Source organism: Orcinus orca, chromosome 11 (assembly GCF_937001465.1).
Source record: "Orcinus orca chromosome 11, mOrcOrc1.1, whole genome shotgun sequence".
NCBI classification, from domain to species: domain Eukaryota; kingdom Metazoa; phylum Chordata; class Mammalia; order Artiodactyla; family Delphinidae; genus Orcinus; species Orcinus orca.
Window position 1 is genome coordinate 95253135 of NC_064569.1, and position 12303 is coordinate 95265437.

Sequence of the window (12303 nt, forward strand, 5' to 3'; positions counted from 1 at the left end):
CTCATTTACAAAATAATCACAACTCTTTTAAGGTTCTTTGTAGCTGTGGTTATTTCCTCATTCTCACTTCTTATTTTGTTTGGAATGGACTCAAGAAGCTATTTTCCATATTTCAAAAAGTCCAAACCCTTACAGGCATGCACTACTTCATAAAACTGTCAAGTTTCTGACTTGGGGCTAAAATGCTATCAACCCTGTGGGGGGGATGGTGGTTGTCTCCTGCTGATGTGAAGCTCGGGTGGTAGCTCTGTAACTGTTGATGTATAAAGAGCGGGGTTACAATTTCATTACCGCTTACAGGGAGATGTCCTCAGTAGATACCATTTTTTAAACCAGGGATGTGTGGTGAAGGTGGCAGTGGTGGGGCAAACAAAGGGTCCTTGGTCAACAAGGATGGTCAAGAACAATAAGGTACGTTAAGGAATCTCCCGTCTTTGCTGCTTTGTGTTAACCTTTGTCAGCTTGGACAGAAAAGCCTTAACTAGTGCAGCAAGAGAAGGGTTCGCTGGTTTTGTCCTGGATTGCCTGCAGCTGCTATTTCTAAAAGTTCTAAAAGTTCAGTTACCATGGCAACCATGTGACAGCCCCAGAGCGTCTGTTAACTCTGATCAGGGTGAAGCTGGATGGAGGTGTGGGAGACTGGAAAGAGCTTGGTTCATTCATCCATTTCCTCCGTATTGGGGATACACATGTGAAGACAGATAAAGGCCTAGCAAAAATTACAGATTGTAGGAGTCAGGTAGACCTCTATTCAGCTGCCAGCCCTGCCTCTTAATAGATGCATGATGTCAGCCTGGTCCCTAAACCTCCCTGAATCTCATCTGCAGATGGAGCTGCCAAGAGCTGTTCGCCAGAGTGGTTGAGGTAATGTCCCTGAGGCTCCTGGACGTGGAGTGGGTACCATATCCACGACGGCTCCCTTCCTCCTAGTCTCAGCTCAGCCGTTTACTGGCTGGGGTACTTGGGAAAAGGTATTTATCTTTCTGGAGTTTCCATTTCCTCATAGATGATCCATAAAGTCCCTTCCAGCTCAGGAGCCTTGACCCTGAAGGGTTAAATAGGGCAGCTCTGAGCAGCCGGGTTGGCCACCTCTGCTCCTTCCTTCCCCACTGGAACAGGCCCGGAAGTACAGCTTCCCTGGGACACCAGCAACCCCCAGCCACAGGTTTTCCAGGGCAGGGCTGATTTCAGATGTGCATCCCATGCTTGTCAGACCAGATTCCCTGGTTTGGAGTTTGGAAAATCCAATGGCCGTAAACTGTACCTTGCAGGGGATACATTCCTTTGCTTCACTGGGCTACTTTACTCAGAAGGGAGATGGGGAACTGGCGATAGTCCTTCACAGGCTTCCGGAAAAATGGCAGCGGGAGTCACTGCATGGTGCAGGGTGCTATAAGCCTGGCATCAGGTTCTTCATAGAGGGTTTTTTTTTTTCATTGGGATAAAATTCACATAACATAAATGTAAACGTTTTAAAGCGTATAATTCAGTGCCATTTAGTGCATTTTCAGTGTTGTACAACCATCACCCCTATTAATTCCAAACCATTTTCATCACTTCCAAAGGAGACCCTGTGCCCATTAAGTAATCATTCCCTATTTCCTCCTTCCCCCAATCCCTGGTAACTACTAATCTGCTCTCTGTCTCTATAGATTTAACTATTCCGGATATTTCATATCAATGGAATCATAATATGTAGTCTTTTGCAACTGGCTTCTTTCATTTAATATAATGTTTTTGAGGTTTATCCACCTTGTAGCGTGTATTGGTCCTCCATCCCCTTTTATGCCTGAATAATATCCCATTGTATGGGTGTCCCACATTTTACACATCTGTTCATCTACTGATGGACATGTGAGTTATCTGCACCTTTTGACAACTGTGAATAGTGGTGCTGTGAGCATTCATGTACCAGTACTTGTTTGAATACCTGTTTTCGATTCTGTTGGGTATACACTCTATGGGATTTCCACTCTGTCAAGCTGGGGGAATAACCCCTGCCTGCCGTCCTCACTGGCTGGCACGAGGACTGGGTGTGAAAGCGGAGGAAAATAGTCATAGCAGCACTAGCAACTGTTTCACATCAGCAGCCTGTTAGATATCTTTGTGCACATGTCTGGCATCTAGATCTTAATACATACAAATTGAACTCTGGATCTCCTCCCCAAACCTGGTTCACTTGCAGCCTTGACCATCTCAGTTGGTGGCACCTGATTCCTTCTGCTAGTTCAGGCTCAGCACCGCTGTCATCCGGGTCTCCTCCCTTTCTTACACTCCAGATCCAAACCCTCAGGAAACCAAGCTGGCCCCACTTTCAAAATACAGAATCCGACGACTTCTCACTGCCACCACTGCCACCACTGCCCTGCCGGGACCTCTGCCCCTGTCCTCCCAAACTCACCCCTCACCCCGTTCAGTCTATGCTCAACCAGGCTGCCCAGGTTATCCTTTTAAAATGTAAGTCAGATCACGTTGTTCTTCTGCTCAAAACCCTGCAGTGGCCCCTTTCCAACTGGAGTAAAAGCCAAGTTCACCATGGCCCGCACTACCCCGTGGGATCTGGCCGCCTGACCTCTGACGTCATCTCCCAGCTCACTGCCTCCACGCCGCTCCGCCCCCAGCCAAACCAGGCACGGTTCACCTGGGGAGCTTTGCTCGGGCATGTGCCTTCTGTGCAAATACTCTTCCTGGAGATACTGGCACATCTGTCTCCCTCACCTAAATTCTTCACTCAAACGCCACCTTCTCAATGAGGCCCACTCTGTCACCCTATTTAAAATGACAATCCAGCCCCACCCCTTGCACTCCTCATTCCCCATACTTTTCTGCTTTTTTTCCCCCTTGGCTTTTATCATTTTCAAGCATGTGGCTTCATTTACTCATTTGCTGCTGTTGTTGTTGTTGTTTTGTTTTACAAAAATCAATTGTATTTTTAAAAACAATTTTTCACTGGCGTATAATTGCTTTACAATGTTGTGTTAGTTTCTACTGTACAATGAAGTGAATCAGCTATATGTGTACCTATACCCCCTCCCTATTGGACTCCCCCATCCCACCCATCTAGGTCAACACAGAGCACCGAGCTGAGCTTCCTGTGCTTCATAACATGTTCCCACTAGCTAGCTATTTTACGCATGGTAGTGTATATGTTTCAACCCTAATCTCCCAATTCGTCCCACCCTCCCCTTCCCGCCCTGTGTCCACGTGTCTGTTCTCTATGTCTGTGTCTCTATTCCTGTCCTGGATACAGGTTTATCTGTACTATTTTTATAGATTCCACATATATGCATTAATACGTGATACTTGTTTTTCTCTTTCTGGCTTACTTCACTCTGTATTATTGTCTCTCTCTCCTCTGCCTGAATGCAAACCGCGTGAGGAGAAGAGTCTTGTGTTTTGTTCAGTGAACTCCAAGTCCCTAGAAAGCACCCGGCACATAGTAGGTGCTTGATGCACATTTCTCGAATTAGTGAACAATACTAACAACAATAGTAACTGTTTATTAAGCCTATTATGTGCCACATACCCTACAAAGATGCCACTCAAATCTCATAAAGAAGGTAAAATGGTTTTACTTCCGTTTTACAGGAACCTGGGGCTCAAAACTTTTTAGACAACAGCTCTCCCAAGTCACACAGTTATACTTGGCAGAGAATGGATTGGAACCCAGGCCTGTCTGCTTGGCTTTGGAATTCTTGTTCTTTTCTACTTTACCCTGTGGTCACTGCAGCTGTACTTAACATGGTTCACTCATTCATTCATTCAGCAAATATTTCCCAGGCCTCCGGCACCCCTCCCCGCTGAAAGTCCAGGCCCTGTACAGCCGACTGGGGACCCTCACAGAGGTGGGTCTGGATCCTGCCGCGAGGAGCTCAGGTCCTAAGGTCTGGGCAACGTGTCCCCCGGGCTTTGTAAACTGATCAAGGGGGCTCCCTCTCCCCAGCAACGCATTAGCTCTACTAAAGGGGAGACCATCTGAACTGATGTCCCTCGTATACAGCAGAAACAAAACAGCTTCCCACGCTATAGCCCTGGCCCCCAGGCTGAGCGAGGCGGAAGGAGCACACCGCACAGCATCCCGCACCTGGCCAGGCAGATAAACAAGCCCCAAGGAGGGAGGCCGGGGTGTGGGCCCAGGGCCAAGGGGTGGGAAGATTGGGAGGAAGTGTGGGCGAGGGGGAGTGCTGGCTCTGGAGCAATCACGATTACCACACGGGAGATGCCAGCCCCAGACACCCGCCCGGGGCCTCCTGCCCCCTTTCTCAACCCCAGGGACTCACGGAGCGGAGCACAGTGGCTGGACGAAGGGGCCCTTCCTCCTGCCCAGAACCAGCACCCCTCCCTCCCCCTTTATCCTTCCTCCTGCGCCTCCCAAGGAAAGGGGGAAACAGTTCGGCCAACTAATCCTCAACTTCTCGGCGCTCCATTTTGTAAAGCATCCCTGACGAGTTGGTATTGGGGTTTGGAGTTTGATTAAACACACGCCCTCCTGGTCCTGCACGCCGATGGCTTTTCTTTCCTGTTTAGTCAACACACATTTATGAGAACTTCCTCTGGGCGGGACCCTCTGCCAGGCGCTGGGGGCCTGAGGAGCCCGAGGTCTGCCGGGGAAGCTAGAAAGGCGACTGCAAACCACATTGCAGCCACGGGTGGGGGAGGGGGCGGTCTGGGCCCCGGAGGAGTCCCTGCTGCAGCCTGGAAGGCAGGGACGCTGCGCAGAGAAACATGCGAAGGACAGTAAAGTAGTGATAATTCAATGAGGCCCCGGGCGCTGAAGTGGAGCTAGGAAATATATTAATTTAAGTGCCTACTATGCAAGGGGCACTGTCCTTCAGAGGCCTGGAGGCCACTGGGATGGATCCTGGCAGTTGTTCCCTGCCTAGAATCAAGTCCAGGTCTCCCTTGGAAGGGAGGCCTGGGCAGCAGAGTGAATATTCTGTCCTTGAAACTGTACAGCTGGGAGGTAGAAAGGGCACTCCCATTGTAGAGAGGGGCAAACTGAGTCACAGGGGTGTGTTTGCTCACTCCCTTAGATCGCAGGCTCCCTTGGAGGTGGGAAATCAGGCTTAACTCTGCATCTGCAGCACCCAGGGTGTAAAAGACTTAAAAAGTATCCACCGGTCGGTTATTTACTGGTATGGCAATATATGATAGAAACAGGTTGCTAAAGGATTATACATTGTATAATCCAAATTTAGTAAAATACACAGGCACATACACATATTTTTTTAAAATACTGACACTGGTAGACTACAAAATGTTAATAGCTGTTATCTCTAGGTTGTAGATTGCAGGTGTTTTTACTTTTATTTTTTTAAATTTTCTTTTAGTTAGTTCTGGCTGCCTTGGGTCTTCGTTGCTGCGCACAGGCTTTCTCTAGTTGCGGCGAGCGAGGGCTACTCTTTGTTGTGGTGCGAGGGCTTCTCATTGCGGTGGCTTCTCTTGTTGGGGAGCACGGGCACTCGGGGGCTTCAGTAGTTGTGGTGTATGGGCTTAGTTGCTCCGCGGCATGTGGGCTCTTCCGGGACCATTGCTCGAACCCGTGTCCCCTGCATTGGCAGGCGGATTCTTAACCACTGCGCCACCAGGGAAGCCCTCTCAGCTTCTTTTTAGTAACCTTTCTCCCTTCAGCATGAAGTCTCATTTTCCCTAATTCCTGAGTACTGAGTTCTCGTGGTCTGGGTAGGAGACCCCAAAGCCTGTATCCTCCCCTTTGCTTGCTGACTCCCACGCTTGTCCCTCAGGTCCATTTTCCTGCTTTGCGTTTATCATAATTAACAATCACATGAGACCCGTGAGACATGAGTAGAAGCAGCATACGTGGTAGCTGTCTTCGAGGGGCGGCAAGGAAAAAGGATTAGCCATGTTGTCTTTGATCAGAAAGGTGATCAGCACCGCGAAAGCCCCAGCGGCCATTGGTCCCTACAGTCAGGCTGTGTTAGTCGACAGGACCATTTACATTTCAGGACAGCTAGGCATGGATCCTGCAAGTGGAGAGCTTGTGCCAGGAGGGGTGGCAGAAGAGGCTAAACAAGCTCTTACAAACGTGGGTGAAATTCTGAAAGCAGCAGGCTGTGACTTGATGAATGCGGTAAAAACAACTGTTTTGTTGGCTGACATAAACGACTTCAATACTGTCAATGACATCTACAAGCAATATTTCCAGAGTAGCTTTCCTGCAAGAGCTGCTTACCAGGTTGCTGCTTTGCCCAAAGGAGGCCGTGTTGAGATTGAAGCAGTAGCTGTCCAAGGACCTCTAGTGACAGCATCGCTCTAAGTGGGCCCAGTGTTATTCAGTCTGGAATTTTAATAATGTTTTAAAATTAACATCTTAATTTTTACAGTATTTGTTGGAAAGTGTACGGATGACTGAAATATCTGAAGTTATTATGGAAATACCATATAATAAGGGGAATTGAACATGAGTTGAAGATTAATGATGAATCTAGTTACTGATGTTATAAATTACACTTCTATAACACTCATATTACTGGATGTGGGAAAAGAGACACACATTACATAGTTACTCAGAAAAACAAAAGTAAAGGGAAATAGCATGTAGGAAAGATGAGTTACTATTCCTGAGAAATAATAAAGAGCACACCTAATTCAATTAGACTCTATTAATTTAATGATGTGAACTATTTAGTTCTCATGTCAGATACATGATTCTGCTTTTACTTGAGTAAAATTAAAGCATTTAAGTTTGAACGGTAGAGGTAAAGGAGAAGAAACTGGACCAAATTTTATATAGATAATATTTTTCTAATGGAACTAAAATAGCATGCAGATTAAAAAAAAAACAATTACATGTTTGTGTGAGTGTTTACTTGCTTATAATGTCTGGGTCACCAACCACTGTTATGATTGTGGAGTACACACTTCCAACGGTTTCCAAAATAATTTTAAGAACAGTAAGAATGCCTAACATCTATTGAGTGATTACCAAGTTACAGGCGTTGTTCCTGTCATAGGAGCATAACCTCATTAAATCCTCACAACTAACTTGTGAGGTCCCACTATTTTATATCCTCATTTTACAGTTGGAAAAAAAATGAGAACTTTAACATATGGGATTGGACTTCCCTGGTGGTGCAGTGGTTATTCATCCCCCTGCCAATGCAGGCGACAAGGATTCGATCCCTGGTCCGGGAAGATCCCACATGCCGCGGACCAACTAAGCCCGCGGGCCACAACTACTGAGCCCACGGGCCACAACTACTGAAGCCCACACGCCTAGAGCCCGTGCTTTGCAACAAGAGAAGCCACCGCAATGAGAAGCCCGTGCACTGCAACGAAGACCCAATGCAGCCAAAAACAAAACAAAACAAACAAACAAACAAAAAACATATGGGTTCATACTCCACAGGCCCTCCTGAACCCTTCTTTGATTCAGCTACATTTTAGAGCTCATTCCTGGTTGGTCTATGCAGATATAGTTCATCCATTTTCACTGTGGTTGTAACGTTCCAAGATTGTTTTTTTCAGTTACCTCCTATTAAAGTATCCCTAGTGTTACAGTGACTTGACATTTTAAAGCTCTATTCCATTATATATTAAACTTCTAATTTACTTTGAAAAATAAAAAGTCCAACATTCCAAGTTAATGGGGAGGGGGTGTGGGCCCTTTATTGTAACCTCAGGTATCCTAGGATGGATTAGGGAGCAGCGAGAGAGGCCTGGCGTAGCCTTTCCCCAGCCTGAGAAAACTTTCTGTGGTGCAAATCTGACCTTTCTCTAGGGTTTAAAATTGTTCAAAGGTTTGAAAGACTATCTCACCCAGTCCCCCCTTTTTACAAGGGAGACCAAGGCTGGAATTGTTATCGGGTCCCAGGGCTATCCTGGTGAGCCCATGGTGGGGTAATCAGGTTAGAACTTGGACGAAGTTGGGACTTCCCTGGTGTTCCAGTGGTAGGACTCCATGCTTCCACTGCAGGGGCACAGGTTCGATCCCTAGTCAGGGAAGTAAGATCCCGCACACCACATGGTGCAGCCAAAAAAAAAAAAGAAACTGGACAAGTTGTTGCCTCTCCCTGTTGCCCTCAGTGGACCCCGCATCCATTGCCTGCAGTGTAATGTGTATGATGCCCTCTGGGCTCCAGCCCTGCCCAGCCCTCAAGCTTCTCATCTCTCTGCCCTTCACCCCATGCCTCCCCTAGCTCACCTCTGTCCTTCTGAGCATTTCAGGAACACCTGAGCTCCCCATATCTTTACACTGGGTTTTGACAATGGTTGGTGTTGCAGGCACTTCCTGCTGGACCACCAGTTCCAGGAGGCAGGAGTGGGCCTACTCTTTGGAGTCCCCAGCTATAAGCACAGCCTCCAGCTAAGAAATACTTGTTGAGCCAATGGATGCTTGTAGTGGGAGAATAATGGAGAAATTATCACAGCAGTCAAGGTGAAAATTGAAGCAGGTCTGTGCTGGATCCGTGGGGTGCGGGGGTGAGAAAGAAGCCCAGATGGGAGAGGAATGGCAGAGCTAGAATCCAGATGGCTTTTTATTTATTTATTTTATTTTTTGGCCACGCTTGTGGGATCTGAGTTCCCCAACCAAGGACTGAACCTCGGCCCACGTCAGTGAAAGCGCCAGGTCCTAACCACTGGGCCGCCAGGGAACTCCCTAGATGTTTGTTTTTAATGGTGAAAAAACACATTATGGCCAGTCTACATCCTATTCATCCCACAGGGGTAAATCACAGCAGATTATTTGGAGCCACTGAAGGTTTTTGAATAGAAAAGCAATTATTCCACGATGGGCACTGTCCTGCATGTTGTATATTTTGGAAGTTGCCTCAGTCTGACACAATACAGCAGGGCCCCTCACCCCTGGGCCCACCTCTGTGGCTTTGCCCCACTCACCGCCCTGGAACCCTAACAGGTGCAGCCACTTTGGTGCTGCCTGAACTTCTCAGGCGGGGCATGTGCTGGTACCACTGATATCCTGCCTGCAAAATCCCAGCTGCGGTGACAGGGCTGTTACTGTGGTAACAAGGTCACTTCTGCAGGTTCCCTCAGATTCTGCTTCTCAACCGCACTGAGAGGGAAGGAAGACCAGCTTATCCCCAGGTAGCCCATGGCCCCTGCAAGCCAGTGAGCCAAGAAAGGCCCACTGTTCATCCTAAATTCAAATCATAGTGGAGGGAGACAAGCTACGATCAAATCCCAGCCCTGACACTTTCTGAAACTGCATCCTCACAAGTTGCTGAACTTCTCTGTGCTTCACTTTCCCCAACTGTACAGTGGGAATGTGAGGATTAAATGAAATTATACATAGAAAGCCTTTCGCAAATCCCTGGCAGGTGGTAGATGTTAGCTAATATCAAATCCCATCCCTCCCGTCCTCTGCAGAAAAGTCTGACAGGAAGCCCAGAGGTGTCCTCATGCGGCGGAGCTGAGGTGCGGGACAGATTTCTGGGATCATCGACAGGGTGGCCTGAGGTGAGGGAGGGATGGGATTTACTTGGCCTTCAGCAGTGCCCTGTGGCAAGGCCTGGGGCTTCCTGGATTCATAGCTCCCAACCTCGACCTGCCCTTGATCTTGTCTGTTGGGTGGAGTGTAACCAGGTTAGGGTTATTTGCTTGAGCTGTGTCTGGGAAACTCACTGGAGACCACGGGGACAGGCTGGCCTCATATGCAGCCCCTTCATTCACTTATTGTGTCATTCATTCGACTCACTCAACACACGCCGTGTTGGACGTTAGGGAGTCTGTGCGAAATGATAGTCCTGCCCTCTAGGAGCTCACAGTCCTTGCAGAGGAACCAGAAGAGCAAACAGGTGACTTCGATCTGGCAGCATCCGGACCACTGGGCTCTCCCTGGAGAGGCAGGTGTGGATGGTGGAACCCCAGAGGGAAGGCCCGGCTGAGGCAAGGCAGGGAAGTGAGAAGTGTTCCGTTTTGCTGCATCGTAAAGCCTGCAGCGGGGTGGCTGGAGAACAGGCTAAAACTATGGAGCCTGGGCTGGCCAGAGCCTCCTGAGCCGTCCCCCAAAGTATGGATTTATTCAGAGGGCAAAGAGCCCACTGCCTGGGGTTTTAAGGTGGGAATTTGCTTTTTCCAGAAGGTGTAGGATAGGGATGGATTAAAAAGGGCGAACTGGCAGTCAGAGGGGAAGGGTGCTCTGGATGATCTGGGGACAAATGGTGAGACCTGGATGGAGTTCAGGGACATTTAGGGGTAGAATCAGTAGGACGTGGACCCTGGCTGAACTGATGGTCCTGCAAGCTTCCACAATGACCGCCCAGGTGCTGGCGCTGGGAACATCGGGCCTCTCTGACACTGGAGCTGTGCAAGCCTGGCCGAGCAGGCTGGGCAGCCCATTGCCTGCAGAGTCCATCCAACGCCAGCGTCCGGCTTGGGCTTGGCTGCGCTGCCCAAGTGACCTGTCTATGCCCTCTTATAGGAGAGCATGAACTTAGCACCTGGCATAGAACCTCGCACTGCACAGACACTCAGTAAACGGTAGGTGGGATTATTAATTAGTTACATCTTGTGGGGTGCGTGCAGGGGGGGACAAAAGAAGACTCCATTCACTCAATATTCACCTACTGAACAGCCTGGGCACAGGCCCTGGATAAGACCAAGTAAGCCAGTGTTGGTACCGACCGAGGGAAGGCACCAGGCACTAAGCACTGCAGGACTGAGAAAAGTTGGGGAGGAAAGGGGGGCCCTTTGGAGCTCTTTATAATGCAGAGGTGGCAACAGAAAAGTATCTTTCAGCCTACTGAAGGGTCAGGGTCTGGCTTCTCACAGTCTACACCGAGTAATCTTACCATCATTTAGAAGAACCAACCGTGTTCAGGTCACGTGCCTTTCTAAAACCAGTTCAGGGAGCAGGTACTCCAAGTGGATGGCACTACCTGGAGACCCTGGGCCCGGGTACACGGAAGGGCCCAGGGCAGGCAGGCTGGCTTCCGGAGGCTTCCAGGGCCCACTTCCTGGCCAGAGGTAAAGAGTCTCTTCTATTGGCACCTCCAGGCCCAGCCTCCTGCTTTCATCACGACAGCCTCCGCCCAGCACAGGCCCGGTGCCAGAAGCCTCAGAATATTTAATGGGAGGACGGAGCGAAAACCTGTGTAACTGGGTTTGTCCCTCATGGAAGCGTATTATGGCACCTTTGCTAGATTTGTGCGCGCATCTCCTTCAGGAGCAAGGAGGCCGAGGGGCGATCTGCCCAGCACCGCAGGTACCCCGCACAAATGCCATTCCCATTATACAGACCGGGAAGCCGAGGCACAGAGAGGCGGCTTGCTGACATCACAGATCCTGTGTGCAAGCGCTGCCTGCCCCTTGGGCAGCGTCCTGTCTACTCCGTCCTCGTGCCTTCGACCCTCGGGCCCCGAATAATGGGGGCGGACCTTCCAGCACCCGGCCTCCTGCTCTGCGGGGTTTCCTCGCCGCAGCCGCGCCGGCACCAGGCCTCTGCCTTCCCGCCGCGGCCCCGCCACGCACGGCACAGCCCCGCCGCCTCGCTGTGCGGCCCGGGCCCGCGCACAGCTGCCTCGGGGCGGGGAAGGCAGGGAGGAGGACCGGCCAGGTTCGGGCACCGCGCCACTTCCGCAGGCGGCGCGGGCGGGGGCCACATCTACTTTTAAACGACCGAGTCTCTCCTCCGGCCTCCGAGGGCCCGGGCGGAGTGGGTGGGAGCGGGTCTGAAAAGGGAACTCGGACCGGAAAGCAAGCCGGGGACGGTTTCGTTCGCCCAGATCGGGACACAAAGGCGACGGCGAGCGGCTCGGCGCGGACAGGCGGCCCAGAGTCCCCCGCCCCCAGGCTCGTCCGGCGCCGCCGGCACCCCGGGGCACTTCCGCCGAGGAGGGTGACCCGGGCGGCCGCAGCCGGCTCGGTCCGGCCACACCCCGACACCTGGACCCGGGCGGAGCGGGCCGCAACCGCCCTCCAGCCCTGGCGCTGGGTGGGCCGCCGCGCCCTCGGGCTCTGCTCTTTCCAACCTTTGTTCTGGTTTCGACTCGAGATCCCCTCGGCCCGTCCACCCTCACCCCAGGGCTCTGTCCGGACGTCGACCCTTAACCTTTTCTGACTCCCATAGCCATCCTGCCTTCTCAGTCCTCATCCGGCCCCCCGGGCGGCGCGGCGCGTGCCCGCGGTGGGAGCGGGGGAGGCAGGTGCCCGGGGTCCCTGAGGCTGCACGTGCGGGGCCTCTGCCTGGAAGTAGCGGCGTCCTCGCTCCGCTGCCGCCAAGGTGTTCTGGCCACCGGCCTGGAGCAGGCACCGAGGCGGGGGCGGGCGCTGCAGACGTGAGCCCGCCGGAGAGCGCTGGGCCCCTGCCCTGGTGGAGCTTGG

The 12303-nt window shown here is 51.1% G+C and overlaps 1 protein-coding gene across 1 annotated transcript; it reads left to right on the forward strand.

Annotated features, from left to right (window-relative positions):
- The first annotated feature begins 4833 nt into the window (after nt 1-4833).
- LOC101287493 (2-iminobutanoate/2-iminopropanoate deaminase-like) lies at nt 4834-7662 on the forward strand. Its single transcript, XM_049693934.1, has one exon. It carries the CDS (start codon nt 5864-5866, stop codon nt 6275-6277), a length of 414 nt encoding a protein of 137 aa, XP_049549891.1. The 5' UTR covers nt 4834-5863; the 3' UTR covers nt 6278-7662.
- Nucleotides 7663-12303: the final 4641 nt, after the last annotated feature.

What these genes read in the sequence shown, in the direction of transcription:
- LOC101287493 (XM_049693934.1), top strand. Translation starts at nt 5,864, where the DNA reads ATGTTGTCTTTGATCAGAAAGGTGATCAGCACCGCGAAAGCCCCAGCG.